Source organism: Cadophora gregata (genome assembly GCF_030347475.1).
Source record: "Cadophora gregata isolate MNR1 chromosome Unknown scaffold_12, whole genome shotgun sequence".
In the NCBI taxonomy this organism is placed as follows: domain Eukaryota; kingdom Fungi; phylum Ascomycota; class Leotiomycetes; order Helotiales; family Ploettnerulaceae; genus Cadophora; species Cadophora gregata.
This window is the reverse complement of record NW_026695935.1, coordinates 1,064,236-1,087,408: the sequence shown is the minus strand read 5'-3', so window position 1 is coordinate 1,087,408 and position 23,173 is coordinate 1,064,236. Positions and strand designations below refer to the sequence as shown.

Genomic DNA, 23,173 nt, shown 5'->3' with positions numbered 1-23,173 from the left:
TACTTACTTTCGCGTAACACTTACTTTTACTAACTATAAGCGAGAGCTCGTAGCCTTATAAAAGGAAACCGACTATTAGACTGTTTTAAAAAAAAATCTGTCCTAGGAGCGCCGGGGGATAGTCTATTTAACCCTGCCTTTACCTCTAACGTAGGGCCTTGTATAAAATCAGCGTTTCTTACCTTACTCAAATAACTCTCAAGTATTCCGAAATTACGTGGTCTGTACAATGTTACCCCTATCCCAATGTTAGATCGCCACCGGACTGTTGGCAGCAGGTTTTATTGCCAATGGCGATTCCTCTCACGGTTGCTCTATCTAAGGTGGTACCTTAAAAGAAAGTGCTGCCCTGGGTACACTGTCCTAAAGCCGTCATATTAAAACTGATAGGCAAAAGTTACCTAGAAAAACACTGACAGTCCCAAGATAGTAACTTAAATATTCCCTGCACGGTAACTCTGGATATAATTGTGTGCTAGGTCCCGCGCTCCCCTGGAAGGTAGGTAGCATCATACCTAAATCAAGTCACGTTATCCCGTTGTCTTTCTGTAAAACAGCTTCAAATCCTTCCATTCCAAGTTGAAAAGATAGACAGAGAGTCTCCACCTAATAACTTTGGCCTCAGAGTGAGGAGAGGGAGGGGCGGGGGGTATCCCTTCAAGCGGTGGTTCGGTAACGCCTTTTAGCGTGAAAACAAAAAAAGAGTATATCGAACGTAACTAAAGAAGTATCTATAAATAAAATATATATACTAATAGTTTAACGTTGAACTAATAACTATTACTATATAAGCTTTTCTTTTAAAGCAGAGGGTGATAAGTTATATAGCAAATTGTAAAAGGTCTTTTAGGAAAACCGCGCTAAAACCACGCTAAAAGGCGTTCCACCGCTTGAAGGGGTATCCCTTCACGCTTAAGAAAGTCATTATGATACAGTGGTCAAGCCTGGCAAGTGAGAAAGGATAGAGGCCAAGAATCTACATAAATTTTTCTTTGTCTCTGCAAGCACAGCTAGAAATACACAATGGAGTTGTTGATCTCAGCATGAGAAGAGCAACAAGTCCTCGCACTCCGACCTTCCACGCGCCATTTAGCAAAGCACCAGTTTCTTTACTTCCCAGTACAAGTTCTAAGAAAGCATTAATGATTCCGACATTGGCAATCACTTCTTCTTACCCCTGCCTTTACCCTTCGTTGCAGGTGCAGCGTTTGAGACAGTAGACAACACACTGGATGCTCTTGAAGATGGCGCAGCTGAAGTTGCCTTGCTTCCCGCACCAGCTCTAATGCTGTCAAGGGCCTTGTTCTGTAGACGATGAGTCAGGAATATAAGAATGTCTACGGAATAGTAGGGATCATACCTTGAAACCATTCCTCGACTTCTTCTTCGCAGGTGCCATGCCAAGCACGCTATCTTCATCGTTCTCGTCATCCTCTGCTTCTCGCTTTCCTTTGCCATTGGCAGTTCCGTTGGCTTTGGGCGCAGACGCATCTTCAAACTCGCGAGCTACTGTAGTGAGAAGGGTAGTGCACCTCCGACTGATTTCCACTGGAGTGCGACTCAGGAAGAACCAATCGAATCTGAACAGCGGGCTGTCGCGGATATCATCGCGGATTCGTTCGAAAAGTCCTTCGCTATCAACACCGTACTTGTCAAGTAATACCAGCAAGAATCTATCCTCCTCCTCGGTATATACCTTTTTGTTTGTAGTTGACACAGAGTAGTTGATTTTGAGCTGTTGAAGTGGCACACGGTATTGCTGCATCTTCTTGCGCAACATCTTACGTTGGTGTTCCATCTTGCGAGTCTTTTCCTCGCCAGCCTCGATCAAGCCGATGTACTTGCTGTAGTCAGCAATTTCGGTGTACCGTTGCCAAAAGACCTTTGCGTATGCCTTGATTTCCTCTGCAGTCTTGCTATCGACTTCATCCGCGATGGAATCATAATCTTTGCGACCATACTTTGCAGAACCGTTAACAAATTGCTGGAAGTCTCGACGGTTCCAGTCAGCAAAACCCTGCTGCGACAAACGCTGCTTCTCCTCTTGTTCTTCTTCCGTCAATGGGGTCGCATTGTCAATCTCTTCTTGGTCTAAAGCACGCTCCGCCTCTCGATCGGAGAGCTGGTCGTCAGGACCATCAGGAAGAAGAACCTTGTATCCAATTTCCTTTCGATGATAAGCAGTCTCGCGGTCTTGCAGATCTCGGAGGGTCCCAGGAAAGAACTGGTAGTCGTGGACCGTGACTTGTTTGGGAGCACGAGGGGCTTTCGGCTTTGCATCTGCAACACGGCCCCCAGTAGACAGGGCTTGTTTGTAATACTTATCCATCGAATACGACTGTTCCTTTCTCTCCCGCTTGGCGGGATTGATCCAATGGATACCGATTTCCTTCTTCTTGTTCGTAAAATCTTGGCCATTCCACTCATATGCTGACTCTGATGTGAACTTTTGCAAGTCGTCAATTCCAAGTTTCTCATATCGGGCATTCAATTCTGCTGTCCGTTTTTCGCCATGCTTCAAAATTTCGTCAATATCATCGTCGTTGAGTTCACTTCCCTTCTCCGCAAGATTGCCCGTAGGTCCCTTGGACGAGAAGACCTTCTCGGCACCATGTTGTATCATGCTGAGCAATTCGTCTTTGTTTGCAGCAGCCTTTGCAGCAGCCTGGGCACGACCCTGTTGAATGACAAGTTGATCAAGTCGCAGCTTTTGTGCAGCACGCTCTAAGACTTTCTCCTCGATAGCGTTCTCCGTCACGAACCTGTACACTACAACCTGTTTTGTTTGACCAATTCTATGAGCTCGATCCATGGCTTGCAGATCCGCCTGTGGGTTCCAATCACTGTCGTAAAGGACTACAATATCAGCGCTCGTCAGGTTGATACCCAGTCCACCAGCTCGAGTTGTCAAAAGAAAGACAAATTTTTCCGAGTCGGGCTTGTTGTACTCGTCGATTGCTGAAATACGGTCCTCGTGTGCAGTACCGCCATCGATTCGGCAATATTTAAACTCTCTGAAAACGCAGTAATCCTCAAGGATATCAAGCAATCTGCTCATTTGAGAGAATATCAAAACTCGGCTACCTTGCTTCCTGAGGCGGACAAGAAGTCTATCGAGCATGACCATCTTGCCAGCGTTGGTGATGATATGTTCTTCAGTGGTATAAGGGGGTCCAGGTTCCGCACCTTCGAAAAGATAAGGGTGGTTGCAACACTTTCGAAGTTGCATGACGATATTGAGCAGGCGAGTTTTGGATTCGCGTTTCCCACCCGCTCCGTTAACTGCGTCGATATCTTTCTCAAGAATCTTTTTGTACCACTTGACCTGCATGTCGGACATTCCAATGTACAGGTTGATTTCCTTTTTGGGTAACAAGCTCTTCTCCACATCACTCTTAACACGCCGGAGCAAGAAAGGTCGCAGGACACGATGGAGCTGCTGAACAACTGTATCCTGATCTTCTCCCTGACCGGAGAACCACTGGTCAAACGCCTCGGCATCACCAAAGACATCGGGAAGTAGGAAGTTGAGCAGCGCCCAAAGCTCGTGCAAGTTGTTCTGTAGTGGTGTACCAGTAATAAGAAGTCGGTTTCGAGAATTGAATACTCGGATGACTTGGGCGAGGGAGGATTCTTCGTTCTTGATGCGGTGGGCCTGTTGACATTAGAATATAGCATGTCTCGATGGTTCATATAGGAATATACCTCGTCAATAATAATGTATTCCCATGCGAATTTCTTCAAATGAGACTTCTCACGAAGAATCATTTCGTAACTGGTGATACAGACGTCGAATTTCTCATCGATCAGGCGATCGTTGATCAGGGTATGGCGTTCATCCTTTGCTCCCTGAAGAACAAGTACATTGACTTCCGGAGTCCACTTGGCGAATTCTCTCTTCCAGTTGTCGAGTGTGGACTTCGGGACTACGACCAAATGAGGGCCGGTGATATCCATAATGTGTCTCAAGTATCCAAGAAAGGATATGGTTTGCAAGGTCTTTCCTAGACCCATTTCGTCGGCCAGAATGCCAGAGATACCGTTCTCGTGGAGGGATATTAGCCAGTTCAGCCCAGCGACCTGATAATCTCGCATCTCTCCGCCCTTAATGAAGCCTGGTGATTCTCGAAAGACGGTTTCTGCCGAACCTCCAGCTTTCTCATCTTTCAACAACTCGGCATCTTCCTCGGCTTCAGTTCTCCGTCGTCCTACAACAGCTGCGCCACCTTGCCTATCTCGACCCTTTTTGACAGCCTTTTCTGCCTCTGCATTCTGGCGATCAATCTCGACCATGATCTCTTTGATTCGTGGGTTTGGGTTGGTTTCAATGAAATGTCTGAAGAGGTCGGTCAAACCAAGGAGGTATCGAAATCGCCGAATCGAATCATCTTCCTTTTGATTGTCAGTATTTGTAACGCAGACCGATAGATCATTCTCGAACGATTAGCTATGCTGCCGTACCTTGCTTTCGCCAAGAACATCGTGCTTCTTTCCAAAGACACTTCGTCGGAGGAGAGTTGCCTGTGATCTTTTTTTTCTACCATCTACCGGTTCTCCCACCACGCTGCTGGCAGTCGTATTGGGATTCGTGTCTGAATCTTCTGTATAATCTGGCGTTTCGTCGACCTCCTGGGAGGAATATGTCAGAACTCATTCTAGGGCTTGGCTTCTTGGGCTTCATCACTACAGCCATTGTGTGGCACCGAGAAGATGATGTGTGACATACCATTGGATCAACAGGCAACTGTGTAATAGGCTCCGACATGTCTGCCATCGATGTGTCGGTGTCGGCGCCACTCGTGCGTGAGGAGCGTGGTGCCATGGTAAATCTACCTCTCTCGAGGAGAGCAAGCAGGGGACAGGCTACGATTCTAGCGACTCGCGCGTTATGTTGTCTTTTCAGGATGAGAAACGGTATCCGGTCGCGTTCGCAACAAGTTGGACTTTTGAGAAGAAGCGCGTGTTTAGAAGGAAATGAAATAAGTATCCCGTCGACGCGTCTACGATGGAGTGATTGAGGGCGACAGCGCCCTGTCTTAGGCTGGTGAGCGGAATTTTGGCTTGAGCACCGCGCCCACAAACTTGCGGAATATAATAATACCGATCCGAAGAAGGACATTCAGTTTTAGGAGCGGAGCGTAGCGCGCGGAGCGGCGAGGAGCGGAATATCTTAACTGCCGGGAGAACGGTGCAGCCAGGCAGCAAAGTCAGGACATGCATCGTCAGTATCAAACCCACCTGCATTTTCATTCCATTGCCTGTCCACCGCCGCGGACTCCACTCCAGTCACTCCACCCCACTCCACTCCACTCCATCCTCTATTCCAGAGATTTCTGTTTCTCGCTGCCTACCTACTCCAGCATCACCACTCGAGGCTCTTTAGCGGCGCCACTCGTCAGTCTTTTATTCAATGACTCTACAGCCTGCCGAACTTCGCTGAGCTCACTCTCTTACCTGCTTTGCCTACCCCCGACCTCGACTTAACCCAGCCGAACCCACCTTAACCAAAAACAGCAGCACGACTGCATCGCAATCATGGACTCTATGAGAAGCCTGGACACTTCTCTCCCGCGTGCAACACCTATAACAGCCGCTGCCTCGATTACATCCAAGCACCAGGACCCGCCCGAGCAGCTCCTCACTGCCTTCAAAGCCGCGGCCCTGTCTGTCACCAATCTCTACAAAAGCGCTGCCGTCGATCAAGGGAGGGCTCGAGCTGAGGGGTATCAAGATGCTCTGGACGAGCTCCTGACGTTTCTTGATAAGGAAGACATTGGGCTGAGTGATGGGGAGGGTTGGAGGGTCCGAAGATGGGCTACCGAACGATTGGATGGCAGGGATTCTGTAACTCCAAATATCGAGAGCGATGATGAAGCTTCTGACAAGGCAGAGCGCGGTTCATCCCCAACTATTCAAAGATCACAAAGCTCGAGCCGTATTCCCACGACATCAAATCCGATTAGAGCAGTTTCTCCGATGCGAACAGAATCTGCCCCACCAACCATCGTCTCGCACAGTGTGGACTCGGCGCCTAACTCCACACCTTCACAAGCAACTTTTACATTCCGATCTGCCCATCCCTATCCGCAAGATGCAGACATAATACTGTCAGGCCTTGACATTTCAGACAACACTCGCGTTCCTAATCACGATGGGTCAGTTGCCTCACATACCTCAAACACGGTATTGTCGGGTCTTGGCGTCTCTCGGCCACCGCGAACACGGCACAACAACCACACTCGAATCGGTAATCGGCCCAATGGTACCACTGGTAGGGGGGGTGGCCAGAAGAGAAAGATCAATTTTGGGGAGTTCTTCGATATCGGGAATTTGGGGCAAGGGAGAGACGGTTTTGGTGGGGGTGGAAAGCGTGGACGGTTTGCATGAAGCAGGCCCTTCTTCTTCCTAGAACTCAATACCCATCAGAGCTGTTATTTCTCAGTCAAGCGGATTTTAAAGATGGGAGCATTACAGGAGCATAGCGACGGATTTATACCCCTGCACACAGTCATGATTCATTATGTATCAACGGCGCCTTTGGGGCTTGCGACACATGTATACTTAAGCTAATGTTCAGAAGCGGTGAGCCAAGGAGCCAGAGGCCATTATCACCAGAAACAGTGTAAATCCACCATGTAAAGAAGGGGAATAGGCGCTTCGTATCTTCAATCCCCGGGCTGCTTTGAGATTCGAATGCGACCTTGGCCTTAACCCGAACCCGATCAGTGACAATGTATGTCCTTATTGGTTGGTTGACAGATAGATACAGCTGCTCCCAATGTACTTAGTATTGCAAACCTCCGTTTCGCCTTCATCATTGGCGAGTTATACATCTTTTCGTAAAGCCATGATGTATGCCCAAATTGGTTCATTTGGTATCCTAGAGAATGGTCCTTGCCTAAGACGTTTGACAATTAAGGATACCTGACTTGTTATCATATACAAAATTGTCAAATTTCACATTGATTTCAAACGTCATCGGAGAAGGTCGCGGAAACAACAGTGTTGCAAGAACGCCCAAGGCACAGGTCTGGTTTATCCATCAGGTCTCCCTTCCCCCCGCATGTCTTACCTAGCTAGGGGTAGCCTCATCTCTTGTTAGGACCCCTCTAACACCCAGGACAACGAACACAATACTATTCTGGCATATTTGTTCACTTAGCTTAGGGTTCCAGAGAGCGATTCTATGCTCTCATAGAGACTCGTGGTTATCCCCTCAACTGCCGTATCAAGCACACTTTTAAGAGGGAGGCCTGTAGCGAAACCTGTCATTGAGCGAAGAACGCTGAAATTTGAATCGTTTTTCGTCTTGGCAGCCTTAGCGCTTCGCTTCAGCGCTGTACCCTGGCAAAGGGCATTTTCAGCAGTTGGGGGGACTGTCCAGCCTATCGGGTCGAGGAGAATGGCCGTTTCAGGCACGTGCAGTACCCCAAAGTCAATACCTACCTTAGGTTCAGCGCATTACAAATAGGGTACAACGTTTCAATTAGAAAAATGTCTTTGCAAATACTGTAAAAATAGCAGCTCTAAAATGATCTAAGAAAATATTATGTTATATTCTGAAGTTTACGTAAAAAAGTGCGACAAAGTGACTCCTGCCTCAATCAGCCACTTTACCGTCGACCCGATCGCCAGCTTACCCCTTTTCCCGTGTTGATGTTACATGCAGAAGCGAGTGAAGCTAAGCGAGCGGCGACTGACAAAGTCATATTTCGGCGCCTCTCATTCTGTATCAAATTTCAATGTTTTGGACCATGCCCATCCATCTCGTGCATATGAAATGAAGCTTGGAACTAGAATGCCACTTTTATCAAAAAAGTTAGTTTTATTCTCTACAAGTAGACTTCTCACCTTCAAGAATTCACAATCGTAATTGCACACCTAACTACACGTGGGATGACCTCTGTTTCCAATCAGGTCCACAATGGAGATAAGTGAAAGGGGATAAGGAATGCAAAGAGATAACTAAAAAAGAGAAGAATTTGGGCTACACTTGTTGACTCTCCAATCATTATACCCACATATAACCCATGATAATTAGCTACCTGAGTGTGGGAACATTTCTAGCAATCAACAATGTTTCCTCTTCCCAATTCAATCGCCTGGCGTATCCAGATGCTGCCAAGTTATATGTCTATCGTCTCAGGACAGGTGTAGTATGGCTAGCTTTGTTCCAACGTCACGGTTGTATGCTGAGTTAATGTTGATCATCTTGGCCACTAGACTCTACGGTACCTCTCATACGACTTAAGCTGAGGTAATCCAGGAGTTAATCACTGTATAGGGGTAAGAGACAAGATGTCTTGCTATCTATAAGGAAGCAGATACGGCGCTGAGGACAACTGGTTTTGAGGAAATCCAAACCTTATAAATTCATTCTATACATCGTTTAGTGGACATGCAATATTGATTCCTCCCTTAATGCAGACCAGTGGAGGCCAAATGGCAGAATGCTCAGCGCAATGCATATATCGTATGGAGTGGGAAAACAGAGGGTAAGGGTGAAGGAGCGGGCCATCGTCTCCGACCTTCTCGACGGCAACATGGATCAGTGAAGCGGGCGGAAGAGAATCCAGTAACCAGTGCAGCGCAATCCAAAAGTCTTCAAAGGTGCAAGGAAAGATTCAGCTCCAAAGCAGTGTACGAACACCAACCGTACTGGTCTTTGAGATGGTGCGTGTGTTAACAAGAAAACAAAGGATCCACCTCTGTATCAAAAAGGAGATAAGGTAATTTGCAAGCAAGTAAATCACCGGCGTAGTCCTGCCAAGGTATCAAAAGATGGAGACCTAAGAAGCTCCAACCAGTGGGGGCCTATAGAGGTATCCATCGTCACAGCAACCAAATATATCAATGCATGCGTCCTTTGTAGACCATTTCGTCCTCGTCCTCAGTCTGATCTTCTGCCACCTCCTCCTCGACCTTGAGACTCAAATACGGGTTGTTGTTTACATGGTTCTGTGGCCGAGGGGGAGCGATGGGTCCCAAGACAGACTTATCTGTAGCACCTATTGTGTTCGAATTAGTGTCATCCTTTTTTAGATCCTGGGTAGGTAGGCCTACGAGTAGCTGCAGGTAAACTGTTACCACTTGGACGAGCTTGGCGGCTCTGGTCACCTTGTCTGTAATTAGACGATGATCCCTCCAGACGACGCCATGGGGCCTCAAGTCGCTTTCCTGAGCTTTCTGGGCTCGTCGTGGAACGCGGAGGGGGGCCCTCGGGGAGCATGTTATTTGAGTGTGCACGGCGGTACCAATTGGGGATTCCGTGATTAAGGCCCAGTGTCAACTGTGTTGCTCTATCAAACGGCATCTCGTGCTTGTACTTGCAGCCCATTTGAGTGAAAGCACAAACACCCTCATGAATCCACTTGTCGCAGTAGATCTTTTCGCGCCGGCGTGGTGCTGTTGACATTGAAGAGGATTGCACGATGGAGTCAATACGCTGCTGCTGAAATTTCAGCTATTCAATCCCCAAATAGGTGATATGATAAGAAGGGACCACGATTCAAGGAAGAGAATGAGCGTCTAAGCATACCTGGGTGCTGTCATATGGAGGCGGTTGCATGGAGAGCTCAGGTCGAACCAGAGTAAGCGGCGGGAGCTTCTGAACAACCTGTCATATGCTATTAATATAAAGAGGCACAACTACGATAGACTTAATATACATACCTCAATAGGAACCATGCGATCAGGGGCGTTTGGGCCCGGAGCTTGCTGCATGGTAGCAGGCACAATAATGAGGCCTTCTGGACCTTGACGGCGAGGAACACCGGTCACGGGGAATTCATCTGCAGGTAAAAGTCGAGTATATGATCCATCTGGTCGTCTCATTCCATACCCATATGCAGTCTGGACCTGTTCCGGCATTGCGGAGACAGGACCAGGACAGACTGTGCTGAGCGGGACACTGTTGTCACCAACGAGTTGGGAATAACCTCTGTGGCCTGGTGGGATACCCATCATTGGATAATTTGGGTCGTATTGGTCCAAAGGGGCTGACGAGGGCATTTCTGAGTGTCTCCATAAACCAGGACCTAGGCCATAGGCAAGGCTGTTGGTGCGGCGAACTTGAAATTGGCTCACTCGCTCGTTTCGCTCACGTGTGGACTGGAATGAGGATGACATTTTGTCTGTTTGAATGGGAGACAACAGACAGGACTCAGCGCTATAGTTGTCCATCAAGGTCAGTGAACATGTCATCTCAGTATCCAATTCTGGGCTGTGATCGTGGACATGGGCAGAGGAAGGGTGTGGAGCTTCATTATGTTGCAAAGCCGCCGAGCTCAAGTCTTGGTTTGACATTGTGATTCTGGCCTCGATGTAGCGATAGAAATGATTCAAGAGTGCTGCGGTACCAACAGTTCTATACAGCTGTTGAGAGCTTGCACTTGGAGACACTTTTTTTTTTGTGACAAAGCTATGATCGGCCTGAGACTGGCAGATGTGACATGGAAGGAAAGTTGCTCTAGCACTTACATCGGGGTCAACTGTCATGGAATCTTCTTTCTCGGGAAAGGTTTTTGGAAGTTTGTGGGCGTGCTTGCCGTTTGCTGGTAGCAAATAATACTGCCTGGCTTCGGGATGCTGCAGCGTTTGATAGTACTACACGTGACAAATCAGCGATTGGGCAGAGAACAAGGTGGAGGTTGATCAAACGGCTAGATTGGCATACTTCCAGATATGTGAATTCACAGTCACAAAACCACTGTCTAGTCGTGTCGCTCTGCTTCTGGGCAGCGTCTTAGCAAGCTAAGCCACCAGGGGCTGTTACCAGGTTCAAAGTAGCCCTCTGCACCTCTCGTTGAAAGTTGGGCTGTTATAAGTCAGTACGGTGGCGGGGTAGTACTTGATACTTCATATATAGCACCAAGTTATCTCGTATCAAGGCCAAACAGTGAAGAGTTTTCGTTTGTGATTCCGAAGTTCAAACTGAAATCGAACGCAATGGACGTGAAAGTAACTCCATATTGAACTTTATCTCAGAGAAATGAGAATCGGGAACAAAAGATGATCAAGTATGACTTACTTATACGCTGCCTACTCGTCGATTAACAGATTGCTAGGAAGGTACGACTTGTTTTTGATCTGGGGCTGAGAGGTTGATCACCGACAGGCAGATTTAACCCGAAGCAAAGCGTGGGACCAAGTTCGGAAGGAGGGCTTGCTATGACCTGTCGTAGATATGTTCAAATTTGAAATTGGTCAGTGGTGAATCGTGGAGAGGAATTTCTGTTGGCGAACGGTGGAAAAGTATGAAAGATATTCAGGAAGATTTCCAAATAGAAAGATGACACAAATCGGCAAGAAAGCCACCATGAATTGAGCGCAGAAGTGGCAATTACGCTTGGTTTAAAGACAGCACCAGCAGACACTGGCTGCGGAAGTGCAATATTATGTTCTGATTCAAGAGAGTTGTTTGGTTCTGTGGAGGACTGTGGAGGCACTGAATTGTAGCGAGCGACCACAGGGGGAAAGATGAAATCAATGTGAACGCATGGAGTATTTGCCTTTATATTTATGTTGTCAACAAGCCAAGAGAGTTGTGCCTGATATTAGTGATTCACCCATTGTGTCGGTGCTAATTGTATTCCACGAAATACGTTTGATAGCTCTCGGTTCCACTTTCCATGCTCTGATGTATGAAACCTGACCTTTTGGGCATATTTTGAACGACAGAAAACGCTAACAGGCGGAGAACAGGCGGAGAACAGGCGGAGAACAGGCGGAGAACAGGCGGAGAACAGCTCTTTGCGAGGACGCTTGCAGCTCTTGTAGTCAAGCACTTTCCAGCGGTAGTTTCCATGGCATCACAGAGCCGTCACTAGGCAGCCAGACCACAAAGACATAGTTGGATAAGCCACTGTATCTAAGTATTCGCCTATACTTGGAGCCGACTATAATGCGTGTAGTATTCGTGGATGAAGTCAGAATCCATAGCTTGAACCAGGCATGGTCTCCATTTAATCATAATTTCATAGTCTTGCGAACTCTCGGTCAGTGACGTATTGCTCAGCATTCTGCATCTGTCTCCAAGGCCCAGCTTCTGGAGTCTAGCTTATTTGGAACACTCCAACTTGAACACATAATAACAGGAGAATAAAAACAAAACTAGCAGATCAGATTATTATCATATTAAAGTGCTCTAATGTCAAGCCCCAAAGCAATGCTCGACTCGGGTGCTCTAGAGAAGGCAAAATGTACAGCTGTACAATTTCATATATCCATACATCCATCCAGTTAGTCGCCTGAAATTGAGCGACTTCATAGTTGGCTCCTGGGATTCCAAAGGGAAAGATCAAAGTGTATGGTTGCCCCCAAACCCTTCTTTTCCCTCAAAATGCCAGAACGTACCGAAGTCAGACTGGTCCCTCATCAACACGTAGAGCAGAGAGATTGTACGCCGAGCAAAATATGACTCAAACTGCATTCATCGGCAGCACTACTTGAGTGAAACCACCTTGTGCTCTCCCAGGTCGCGCGGCCATGCTAGAATCAATATGGCGAAGACGATAAATAAAGACATATGACACTGCCCCAAAAACAAGAGCAGGGAAGATGGAGATGTCATACTTGCACGACCTTGCCTGCCATAAAGTTAGATTCCCAAGGCATAGGCACTCGAGGCATAATTAGATCTGCCGAATTTAGTAGACCAAAGAATTTGTGGTTTCACCTTGAAGTCTTTCGATTTGTGGGTTTTACAGTTTCCATGCTGAATGCCCAAATCTGTTGTTGAGGAACGAATGGACAAGCCCGATCCTGAGCCGCGGTGCAGCACGGGCTGCACAGCACAATACAATGCCAGGAGCAGGGCCGAGGTCCAGGAGATCTAGGCAACAGGTATACATACTAGTGAAAGCAAAGCATATGCTGCATTTTGAAATTGAGTCGACATCGCTGTCGATAAAGCGATGTCAGCTGGGTGGAATCTCAGGAAGAAAAAGGTGGTAGATGGAAAGATGGAAGCTGATAGCTGGACGTTGGCGCTGGTATTAACTCCTGCCGATTACATAAGCGCCCTGTTGCCTCTCCATCGTAACACATCAATTCAAAAGGAATATAGACGCTGAGGGGTTGCAGTTTCCGTTTCAACACATGGGAGAACAAGGCAATCGTCGTAATGGTTGTGGGAAAGCGATGACATCAAACATACTTAGAGTGGCAAGAAGCCGTCCCATGAGAATCAAGCCATGTCACAACTCTTTTTCGCTTGGATCTGCAGCTCATCTTGGTGTGATGAACATTTAGGACTCTTCCTTCTTGTTCTTCTAATCTTGTGTTCTATTCTATAGTTGGCAAGGGTATCAAGCCATGGCGACTATCAATGCCTTGCTGACTAATCCCCTGTTCTTTCAGAACCAAGAAAACCTCGTGAAACTCTATGCACACGATACAAGTGCGCGGGAGGGGTCATTAAAAGAAAAGCGGGCGCACAGAGGTGACCCAAAGTCATGAGTGCGGTCTATCTATGAACATGCCGAAACGAGAAGGGGACACCTATCAGTACATTGAGAATGGGTCTGGAACCCTAGGGTTTACCTCGTCTCGCCTTCCTCTCGTGACCTCGATCAATAAGTGCCTTCTCCAGAATCTTCTTTGCCACATCGATTTGGTTACCGGATTCCTTGCTGCGGTGTAAGGAGTCGAGCATGAGGCGAATTTGCACTTCCGAGGACACTTTTGGACAAGACTTTCCTATGCCCAAGTGGAACATTCGACAGATGCCACATATCCCAGTGAACTGCGTTCGAAGAGGGCACTGGCCGATTGGATGGTCAGAACGACATTCAGCGCACCAAGGAGCACTAATCTCTTGTCGCTGCTTTAGCACTTCATTTCTTCCTTGTCCATTTCGTGGAACAATGAATTGGGTTGTGCCGCTGCCCTGGCTTCTGGCTTGGCTTTGAGTGAGATCGGGTGGATAGCGTCGCTCTCTGGCTCCGTCAGAGCAGAGTCTTGGTGCGCCCCCTTTGGGACCTTGAATCGAAGCTTCAGTCCGAGATGCGGTCTGAAGTGCAAGTCCCAGTTGTGAGCCTGCATTGCCGTACGCGTGCGAGGACTGGTGGTAGCTGTGTGGGATTTGCTTGGCGCTGGGCCGAAGAGCGTCTGTGGATGCAAAGTCTTGTTAGCTTGAACGACAATGACAGTCGTTGGATATGATCCAGAACTGGGGATTCTAGGAACAGCTTTGAAGGCGGGGTTGTCACCACGCTCATCTCCAAGATGAGAGGAGTTTTTCCTGTCGACGCCGTTATGAAGCTCAGAGGGAGCCGATTGATTTCTGGCAGCAGCCTCTGTCTTTTTCGGCAAAGTCTCCCCAGATGAGCCAGGTTTACGAGCAGCATTTGTTGCAGCTTTTGGTGTGGAGGCACCTGCTCTTGCATCGGAGATTACCTGCTGCTTCGTAGCATTGCTAGGAGCCATAGACTGTGCAGCTAGCTTCTGCTTAGAAGGATGGGGGTTCTTGGCTGCGCCAACTTTGGCATGTTGTAATTTGATGGTCTTCTGCATCCTGGAAATGGCCATCTTTGAAATGACCCGCTTCTTGCCCATACCTTTTGTTAGAATCTGTCCATTCTGGTTCTGGTGCAGCTCCAGCTCTTTCGCGTCAAAAATCTCAACATCAGAATTTTCATCTCCGTCTCCATCAGAATCGCCACCAGATCGGAAGTCTAGGTCGCTCGCAGAATCATCAAGACCTCGCTTGGATACCTGCTTCATCGGAGACGGATCATCTTCGACGTCCAATATTGACTTGTGGTAATCAATAGCCTAAAGCCCAATTAGAACAACGATAATCTGCAATAGTAATACAGTGAACACTCACCTGACGGGTTCGCTTTCCACGTCCGAAAGTTTGCATGTTTCTGGCAGCTTCGGCTGCTGCGTCTGCTTCTCTCTGCTTCAGAATCTTGTCCCATACCGAAGGATCTGAAGGAGCCTCGTCTGAATCAACCTTTCCGACATCATCAGTAAGAGCACCTTGATCGTTAGCCCAAACGCGTGCGAATGAGAACTGGGATTCTGCGGTTTGATCTTTGTCGGTACTTGTAGTTTCGACCTGCGTTCGGTCCAGCAATTTATCCACAGACGCAGAGTCATATCTGATATCGTTACGATCATCGTCATTGAAGAGTGCTTGAGCACCGTGTCTGAGAATCGATTCCAGGTCGACACCAGCTTCATCATCCGCTCCCATGCTCTCAATCAGAGCTTGGTCAAGGGCCATCTTCTTGCGGCCGATTTGAACAATCTTCTCTTCTGCACTGTCTTTGGTCATTAGTTGAAAGACCAGAACCTTTTTCTTTTGCCCTATGCGATGAGCCCGAGACAGGGCTTGTATATCTTGGTGAGGATTGAAGTCGGGATCCATGATGATCACAGTGTCTGCTGTTGCTAGGTTGATACCAACACCTCCAGCACGCGTAGATAAAAGGAATGCGAATAGATTAGAGTTCGGTGCGTTGAAAGCGTCGATTCGTTTCTGTTTCTCCAAGGAGCCGACGTTGCCATCAAGGCGCTGGAAATGTAAATCGAGTCCAGTCAAAAAATCCTCAATTAGATCTAACTGCATCAAGAATTGACTGAAGAGAAGAACTCTGTGGCCTCTCTCTTTAAGCTTCGGGAGCATGATCTGTAAAAGTTGGAATTTGGAGGACGCCTCGACGAGCTTGCGTTGGACATCTTCCTCGGAATCCGTCTTGGAGACTTCTTCAATGGCGGAACTGTAAAGGAAAGGGTGACAGAGACACTTGCGGAGCTGCATCAATATGTTGTTCAGGTTCCCTCTTTCAGCTGGCCGAAGAACTGTATTGGTCTGGCCGAGAATAGATTTGATAAGCTCCGGATTCTTTGCTAAGATAGATCGATATAGCTTTTTCTGGACAACGCTCATAGATACGGGAAGTATGACTTGTGCCATAGGAGGAAGGAACTTCAGTACCTGAAGCTTTGTCCGCCTGGGTGTTAACATCAGCAAGAGCTGTTTCCGCTGTGGTTAGTGGTTTTGATTGTAACATACCTCAAGAAAAATGGACGGATGAGCTCGTGCAGCTCAGGCAAATTATCCTTTGTTAATTCTGCATATTTCTCATCCATCTCAGCGGCATTGATTGAAGTGTCGAGAAATTGGAGAAGGTTGAACAGCTCACGCTTGTTATTCTGAAGTGGGGTGCCAGTGAGTAGAACCTGGAAGGGAGCTTTCACCGCCTTCAACGCAGTATAGAGCAAGTTCTCGTCGTTCTTCAGCCGTTGACCTTCATCGACAATCATACCAGCCCATTTGATACGCCTAAAAAAAGATCGACTATGTTCATCCACGGGAGCTTCATAGGAAGTAACAACGACATGGGCTCTAAGGTCACGACACCCATCTGGGTAGAGCTCATAATCCATTGCCATATCGCGGGCTTTCTTGGCGCCATAGTATGCAACAACTCGGAGGGTGGGGGCCCATTTCTTGATCTCTCGGCGCCAGTTAGGGCACGTGGAGTTAGGAGTCACAACGAGGAAAGGCCAGCACTAATCAATTAGTAAATCAAATACACGCATGACTTAAGTTACCGAGACTGACCTCGGGGTTGCCTTTGACCAGCGAAGCCATAAAAGCAATCAGCTGGATTGTCTTTCCCAATCCCATCTCATCCGCCAGGATGACATTCTTCTTTTCATAGAAGTTGTATAGCAACCAGTTGAGACCTTCCATTTGGTAAGGCATCATCTTTCCCCCAGTTAAAGCAGACGGCTGTTCTTTCAACTCGACGTCCTGTTCAAAGTTCAAAGACCGGAAAGCATCTGTGCGGGCCTTCATGACAGCTGCCCCTGGTGGTTCCAGATATCTTCCAGCCACATATTCATTGTAAGCCGCGACGAAATCACACCAGCGTGCTTCATGTTTTGGCTCTGGTGGCTTCTCCCAAACGGCCTCTTCGTAACCTAGGCCCTGAAACTTGACCAACACCCGCTCGACCATATTAATCGCAGCTTTGTCCGCTGCCTCCGACTCGCGTTCAAATTCGTCATCGTACTGAACGTCAAAGATAATCTCCATCCTCAGGAATTCCTCAGGAATAGCATCTTCTTTTGTGTACTTCGGCAATTCATTCATACCTTCATCGCGACGGACGAATGCTCTTCTCATGATTCTTGTAGTCACGCCCCACACCCAGGCACCTGGCATCCAAGTGCATTTAAAGTAGGACAAATCAATCCACTTGATAAGATACTCCTTCTCGTCTTCACGGAAGTCATCGATTGTTTGACCATCGATATAACTCTCTTGGTCGATAGGTCGCCAGGCAACGAGTCCTTGAACTTTTGCGGGCATTTGGCAGCAATCCTTGCAGCGCCATTTGAGAGAGTATTCCTTCAAGCGCTTCTCGCGAGTTTCGTCGATTTTCGTAACCTCGGACTTCTTTGAGCATTCAAGTGCTGGGAGATGCTCAAAGTGATAGCTACGTTGACAAGAGGTACATCGAAAGAGCACATTCTCCACGTTATTGACTAAGGCATCAGGTACCTGTGTAATTGGGTCATCTCCGCCGTTCTCCTCTCTCAGCTTCTCCTCTTGCTTTGGAGTTCTCTTGGGAGCAAAAGCGGCGCAAGCCGGCCCAGCTTCTTTGCAGATCTGACAGACATCTAAATGAGGTGCGGACCTGTCTTTCTTTTCATAAATACCAATGCAGCGACGACACTGCAAAACAAAATTGTCATAGCTAACCTTGGTGACCATATGTTCTCTCCCGCTGCGATACCCAAGACACACTTTGTGTATCGAGGTCGAGCAGCCTTGGCAGTGAATGAGCGGGCTGGTGCCTTTGTTAGAGTATGACCCAGAACCTGAGCAAACATCGCAGGTGTGATTGTGAAAGCGACCGAAGGGCAGATCCTTAGCAATGGGCTTGTATGTTTCACGTATACTGATGACTTTAGGAGTGTTGTTCATTGTAACCTCATCAGCATATAACTCTTCATCCATGTCCTGTTCTCTCATGCTCTTCGTAGCTCTCTCGCGGCCAGAGCGACGGCTTGGCTGGGCACGGTCAGGTGAGGACAAGGAGCCATCATGTCTTCGGGGTCTGACTCTGCTCTTAACTTTGCCACTCTTAGATTGTGACCTTATCTGCCGGGGTTTGTTTCGTTTTGGGCGCTTTGGCTGCATGTAGACAATATCTGAGTCGCTCTCATTGTACGCTACATCGGCTAACTCGTCCTCGTCTTCGTCGTCATTATCGTTCACGTCGTCCTGAAAAGAGCTGTTCGCCTTGATAGTGGGACGAGAATGGGCTGATCTTGTGACACGCGCCGGCTTTGGATCTTCGGAGTCAGACCCGGAGCTTTCCTCACCATGAATCGTCCTGGATGCCGGGCGGCTGCTGACTCGGCTGCTGACTCGGCTGCTCTGTCGAGTGGTATTGCTAGTAAGAAGGGAGACGCGTCCCTTGTCAAGGCGGCGTTTCTTGATGATAGATAGATCATCAGAGATCTCATCGTCAGAGTGAAGAGCGACGAGGGAGCTGTCCACAAAGCCAATGTTTGGCGTCTTGGTTCGGACACGTTTGCTGACTAGACTTGCCATATCGGGCTCCGTGTCTCCAGAATTGCTTGTGTTGCGATCAAAGAACTTGAGAGCATTCTGGCCGTTGCGAAGTTGGAGGAGAGTTTCCAATGAGACCTGGCAGACGTTAGTTTGTGTTCGTATTCCATTAAAAGTTGTGTCTTGAGTTCATGAGTCAATTCTAACCAGTGGGGAGAAGGTGAACTGATACCCAAGCTTAAGCTTGAATAAAAGTGCTGTAAAAGGTGATGTAGAAGAGGTCCAAAAACAAGGCAGAGAAATGAGGCGACACAATGCTACTGCGGTGCATGAAGCTCCTCTGTATTCCTTCTCAAAATTGAGAGCTGAAAAGTAATGCGGTTGTTTGTCAACAATAAGAGGATTTTGGAAGGTACCTATAGAAGACTCGGAAAAGGGATGTGTTATAGTGAGGCTCTCTCAACGCCATTATCAAAGTGACAAGTGAATTTGCTAGTAATTGAAAGTGGACCGCGAAAGGCATGAAAAGCAAGCAGTGATACAAGCAAAGTAAAGAGATGTTGAAAGGGGTGCAAATAGCAGTGACCACCCAGCCGCATGGAAGGCAGAAGCCTGTTCTTCAGATATACAGTGGTTATGTGCTTCTCTCGGTGGAGCAGCTTTGCTCAGCACCCGCAGTTGCAAATGTAGCCCAAGCCACTTGAATCCAAACATGTTCTGCCGTGCCATGTATCCGCCACACATATTTCTTGCATTAGATGGAAACAGAAAAAAGGGCCAAAAACAATACTCTTCGTACCTTCTTCTTCTTCCCACTCTCTAACTCGATTTTGTACCATGTAGAACCAGCCGGCCCTTCTGTCTCCTGGATAATTGTCTCCACGGTGATGTCACCTTGATAAGGCTGGTATTCCCACGGACGTGCTGGTGCGGAAACCAACACAGACAGTGAATCTGGTTTCTTCCGATCTGCAGGCTTGTGAGGCGACTCTCGGGGCCTATGCGACAAGACTGACTGAGGCGGCGAGTCCTCTGCTTGCTCCTGTATCATCATTTGGTTGGGTGTTCGTGGTCTTTCGCTTTCCAGATTCTCGGAACCTGATATGTGATCATGATTCTCTGACGCCATCACAGCAGGAGGAGGGTGTCTTTTCGTTAGGTTGACCGACTTACTTCACACAGTGGATTAGTCTCAAGACCCCACGGCCCGAATTTCGTTGAAGCATCCTATTACATACTCGGAAAATGCTCCTACACTGTTCAGCACATAGTTCTAAGCGTGTTCACAACGTCGGAGACGCGCTTCGAAGGCTGGTGAGGTCAATATTATGGACGCAAGCGACAGCGACGAGACAAAACTAGGTACGTACACTGTAGCATGGCCTTGGCCGACTGTACCAACACGGAAATTAATATCTGTGTGCTGTCCTGCGGATAGTGTAGACCGGCTCAATGCAGCGAATTATGGTTATTGGTACCCTTCCCATGGGTTTGCCTCGCGATGCGCGTAAAGTGCCTCTGGTGCCTGCAGGGACCTAGGTTACATAAGCTGGAAACATCAAACAAGGTCTCATTCGAACCTCGTCTCATCCTACGCATAGTTTTGTTCTAGCTGACTGTTTCCCACACCATACTACGCTACACTCACCACACAGCGCCGACTCTCTGGTGCACTGTGTAGTAAAATAATCAGTATCTGCCGTGCGATGATCAGCTCTTTCCGTTCGCCACGAACTTGCCAATGGAAAATATCGCTGCCGTCTCATTTCCATCTTCTTTCTTGCCTGCATCCTGCGCTGGTGTGCTCCTACCACGCGGGGAGAGCAGGCTCCGTCAATACCGCTATCCAACGAGGTCTTCGAAAATCTAAAGGCACTGCCTTCAGAGGGCCAAGGAACCCTCGTGCTGACGATCCGCGCGAGGTCTACAGAGCACGAACTGGCCTTCATCTCAACGAATTTGCCATCGCCAGAGTAAACTCGGCAGCAAGAAGGCAAGAGGCTCGCAGCGGTCCGCAGAATGACATTTTGGCACGCAGTAAGCTGTGGACCATGCGTGGCAGAACAGGTGTCAAGAACCATGGGAAACACTCTTCGCGTCATCCTATGCGGAGCGAAGCCATCCCGCGCCCTAAAGGGTCTCGGGACTTAGAGATGCGTGGTCGATTTGGGGAAACGCTCACTCCACGTATTCGCAAGGTTGAGCATACAAGAAGTCGGTCTAGCAGAGGAACTCACGGGGAAGCTAGCTACAACCCATCGGCAAGTACGTCTAGATTCGGGACTGGTTCAGGCACTCACGCAGCTGGCCATTCGTTCAGAACACAATACGGCCTAGGATCAGAGGATTCTGCATCGAAGGTTCCTTACCTATCCTTGTCATTCCGGGACAGGTCTTCTGGATCACCGACATCCAAGTCCTACGACTCGAGATTCGGTGCGCCAGGTGGCCCTTCTACCATAAGATGCAGTCAAGCGAAATTCGAATCAACGTCTTTGGATCATTTGAATCCTCCTCGGGCCTGTGATCGACTTGTTCGGCTAGGTAAGAAAAAGTTGACGAACCAGACCTCTGATAGAGTCGAATCAAGAAGTCCGTGGCTCAAACGGGAGTTTACGGAAAGGCAATTCACCAAAGGCAAAGTAGGAAAGCGTGGTACAGGATCAACTGGAGGAAGCGTCAAGACGAGCCATGGGGAAATAATTGAAGACAAACAATCATTGGGATGGCACAATGACGGCAACTCATCAAGCACACCCCATCAATCCCTTGTTTTTGATAGACACATACCTCTGTCCATTCCATATACTACACCTGCCTCGGAATTTCTGTACGGCACTTCAGTCGTTGAGGCTGCCATAGTCTCGTCAAGGAGTCCCAAGCGAAAGCTCTACAAACTTTATATCTACACAGGAGAAAACAGGGAAAATTTGGACCAAGATTCTCGACTGGAGCGGTTAGCATGGGAGAATGGTATTCCAGTGCTGCGAGTCGGCACCGAATGGGTTCGACTCATGGACAAAATGAGCAATGGACGGCCACATAACGGGTACATTCTTGAGGCATCACCTTTGCCGAGGCTACCTGTAACTCGCCTGGGAGCATTTAGGTCCGATGCTAACCAAGAAGGTTTCGAGGTATCTGTTGACCACCAGTCCAGAGAAGAGGCTGCTATAAACGGAACAAGCGATTTCATCCAGACAAAGGAATGTGACAGTGGACGAAAGCCTCTAGTACTCTTGCTTGATAGCATCGTGGATCCGGGTAACCTTGGTGGTATTATTCGAACCGCTTCCTTCCTTGGAGTGTCGGCCATCGCTATTTCTGCAAGGAAGGGCGCATCATTGACACCCGTAGTTCTCAAAGCTTCGGCCGGCGCCTCAGAAAACATCCCACTCTTTTCTGTCAACAAACCCGCTGGATTTATTGTCGACTCCAAGTCAGCCGGGTGGAGAGTCTATGCTGCTGTTGCGCCTTCCCGAAGAAATGACCCTTCAATGCCAGCATCTTTATCAACAGTTGATTTGGGGGATCCCCTTTCAAAGGCTCCTTGTATTCTTATGCTCGGGAATGAAGGCGAGGGCCTTCGTTGGAATCTAAGAAGTAAAGCGGATATCAACCTTTATATCCAGGGTAGTGGCCAGAGCTTCAACGTCGATAGCTTGAATGTTAGCGTAGCAACTGGTATTCTTTGTAGCGCATTTCTCTCTAAAAGTAGTAAAGTAGAAGAACTAGTTATAAATAGACTATCTACTAGAGAGTTAGTAGTAGATAGGTCAACTAATCTTATAGATACACTTTTTTAATTAACTTTTATTATTATAATAGACTAATTACGATTAGCTAGTTATATAGATAAAGCTTATATTATAAGGCTATAAGGCTAGAGTTATATAATAACCCTAAGACTAGCTTAGTTTATTAGTTACTATATCTCTTTTATTTATTTTTAAAGTTTTTTAAAACTCTTTTATTTCTACTTTATATTATAATTACTAATAAATTTTTCTTATATTATTATATTAAAAAATACTAACCTTACTTATAAAAATCTTAATATCTTCTTTTATTAAATTCCTTAAGTACCTTTTAAATATACTTAATTTATATTTATAATTAAAGTATTCTCTTTTACTTTTACTTTTATTACTTTTTTATAAGTAATTCTAGTTTTTTTAAGAGATTAAAAAAATCATAATATAACTTTATTTTTATAGTTACTTTTATTACTTTTTTAATATAAAACAAAGAAATCTTTCTTTTTAGCTTTAATTAGCTTTTTTTATATCTTATACTTTAGTAATTACTATACGCGATAGTATTGAAGGCTCTTCGAGTAACTTGAATTAATTATTATCTATTTTAAAATTATATATAAAGGAATAGAGAAAGTGCTCCTTTAGGCGATATAAAGCTATAGAACTGAATTAGGTATAGATCGAAAGCAAATAGCTATTCTTATATTATATACCCCCTAGGTAAGTAATAATAGAAGCGCTACTTATTATAGTTAGCTACACTAAGTAAGAATAAATAATTAAGCTAACTTATATAAAGTGTAAATCAGGTAAATAATCTAAGTAATATAAAGCTATATCTTTCTACCTCTATAAATCTTAAGCTTATAATAAATTT

At 46.9% G+C, this 23,173-nt stretch overlaps 5 protein-coding genes across 7 annotated transcripts; 2 read left to right on the top strand and 3 right to left on the bottom strand.

Annotated features, from left to right (window-relative positions):
- Window positions 1–735: 735 nt before the first annotated feature.
- On the bottom strand, window positions 736–7,533 carry ONS95_003179 (uncharacterized protein). 2 transcript variants are annotated; one of them, XM_058496472.1, is made up of 5 exons: window positions 4,727–7,533; window positions 4,462–4,629; window positions 3,706–4,392; window positions 1,361–3,655; window positions 736–1,305 (listed from the first exon to the last, which is right to left on the bottom strand). In XM_058496472.1, the coding sequence occupies exons 1-5, from the start codon at window positions 5,117–5,119 to the stop codon at window positions 1,162–1,164; spliced, it is 3,687 nt and encodes a 1,228-aa protein (XP_058353722.1). In that variant the 5' UTR covers window positions 5,120–7,533; the 3' UTR covers window positions 736–1,161. The 2 variants fall into 2 exon arrangements, with proteins under 2 accessions (XP_058353722.1, XP_058353723.1); XM_058496473.1 differs by having other exon boundaries at window positions 736–3,655; window positions 4,727–7,265.
- ONS95_003178 (uncharacterized protein) lies at window positions 5,536–6,387 on the top strand (the record flags this gene model as incomplete). The annotated part of the gene is made up of 1 exon (XM_058496471.1): window positions 5,536–6,387. One exon carries the CDS (start codon window positions 5,536–5,538, stop codon window positions 6,385–6,387), a length of 852 nt encoding a protein of 283 aa, XP_058353724.1.
- An 833-nt stretch (window positions 7,534–8,366) lies between the features above and the next one.
- Window positions 8,367–11,004, bottom strand: ONS95_003177 (uncharacterized protein). 2 transcript variants are annotated; one of them, XM_058496470.1, is made up of 6 exons: window positions 10,676–11,004; window positions 10,480–10,605; window positions 9,673–10,168; window positions 9,539–9,616; window positions 9,064–9,448; window positions 8,367–9,008 (listed from the first exon to the last, which is right to left on the bottom strand). In XM_058496470.1, the coding sequence occupies exons 3-6, from the start codon at window positions 10,126–10,128 to the stop codon at window positions 8,851–8,853; spliced, it is 1,077 nt and encodes a 358-aa protein (XP_058353721.1). In that variant the 5' UTR covers window positions 10,129–10,168; window positions 10,480–10,605; window positions 10,676–11,004; the 3' UTR covers window positions 8,367–8,850. The 2 variants fall into 2 exon arrangements, with proteins under 2 accessions (XP_058353721.1, XP_058353720.1); XM_058496469.1 differs by having other exon boundaries at window positions 9,673–10,366; window positions 10,676–10,990.
- A 1,109-nt stretch (window positions 11,005–12,113) lies between these two features.
- Window positions 12,114–20,153, bottom strand: ONS95_003176 (uncharacterized protein). Its single transcript, XM_058496468.1, has 5 exons — window positions 19,909–20,153; window positions 19,777–19,849; window positions 16,577–19,710; window positions 16,025–16,524; window positions 12,114–15,962 (listed from the first exon to the last, which is right to left on the bottom strand). The coding sequence occupies exons 3-5, from the start codon at window positions 18,578–18,580 to the stop codon at window positions 14,768–14,770; spliced, it is 3,699 nt and encodes a 1,232-aa protein (XP_058353719.1). The 5' UTR covers window positions 18,581–19,710; window positions 19,777–19,849; window positions 19,909–20,153; the 3' UTR covers window positions 12,114–14,767.
- A 91-nt stretch (window positions 20,154–20,244) lies between these two features.
- On the top strand, window positions 20,245–22,273 carry ONS95_003175 (uncharacterized protein; the record flags this gene model as incomplete). Its single annotated transcript, XM_058496467.1, has 2 exons — window positions 20,245–22,206; window positions 22,265–22,273. The coding sequence occupies 2 exons, from the start codon at window positions 20,245–20,247 to the stop codon at window positions 22,271–22,273; spliced, it is 1,971 nt and encodes a 656-aa protein (XP_058353718.1).
- Window positions 22,274–23,173: the final 900 nt, after the last annotated feature.

Coding starts and splice junctions, on each gene's coding strand:
- ONS95_003179 (XM_058496472.1), bottom strand. CDS start 5,119: ATGTCCTTCTTCGGATCGGTATTATTATATTCCGCAAGTTTGTGGGCG. Junction 4,393..4,461: donor ATGTTCTTGGCGAAAGCAAG/GTACGGCAGCAT, acceptor GACAATCAAAAG/GAAGATGATTCGATTCGGCG. Junction 3,656..3,705: donor AATACATTATTATTGACGAG/GTATATTCCTAT, acceptor TAATGTCAACAG/GCCCACCGCATCAAGAACGA.
- ONS95_003177 (XM_058496469.1), bottom strand. CDS start 10,305: ATGTCAAACCAAGACTTGAGCTCGGCGGCTTTGCAACATAATGAAGCT. Junction 9,617..9,672: donor ATCGCATGGTTCCTATTGAG/GTATGTATATTA, acceptor AGCATATGACAG/GTTGTTCAGAAGCTCCCGCC. Junction 9,449..9,538: donor CTCCATATGACAGCACCCAG/GTATGCTTAGAC, acceptor AAATTTCAGCAG/CAGCGTATTGACTCCATCGT.
- ONS95_003176 (XM_058496468.1), bottom strand. CDS start 18,580: ATGGCAAGTCTAGTCAGCAAACGTGTCCGAACCAAGACGCCAAACATT. Junction 16,525..16,576: donor TGGTCAAAGGCAACCCCGAG/GTCAGTCTCGGT, acceptor CTAATTGATTAG/TGCTGGCCTTTCCTCGTTGT. Junction 15,963..16,024: donor ATCCGTCCATTTTTCTTGAG/GTATGTTACAAT, acceptor GTTAACACCCAG/GCGGACAAAGCTTCAGGTAC.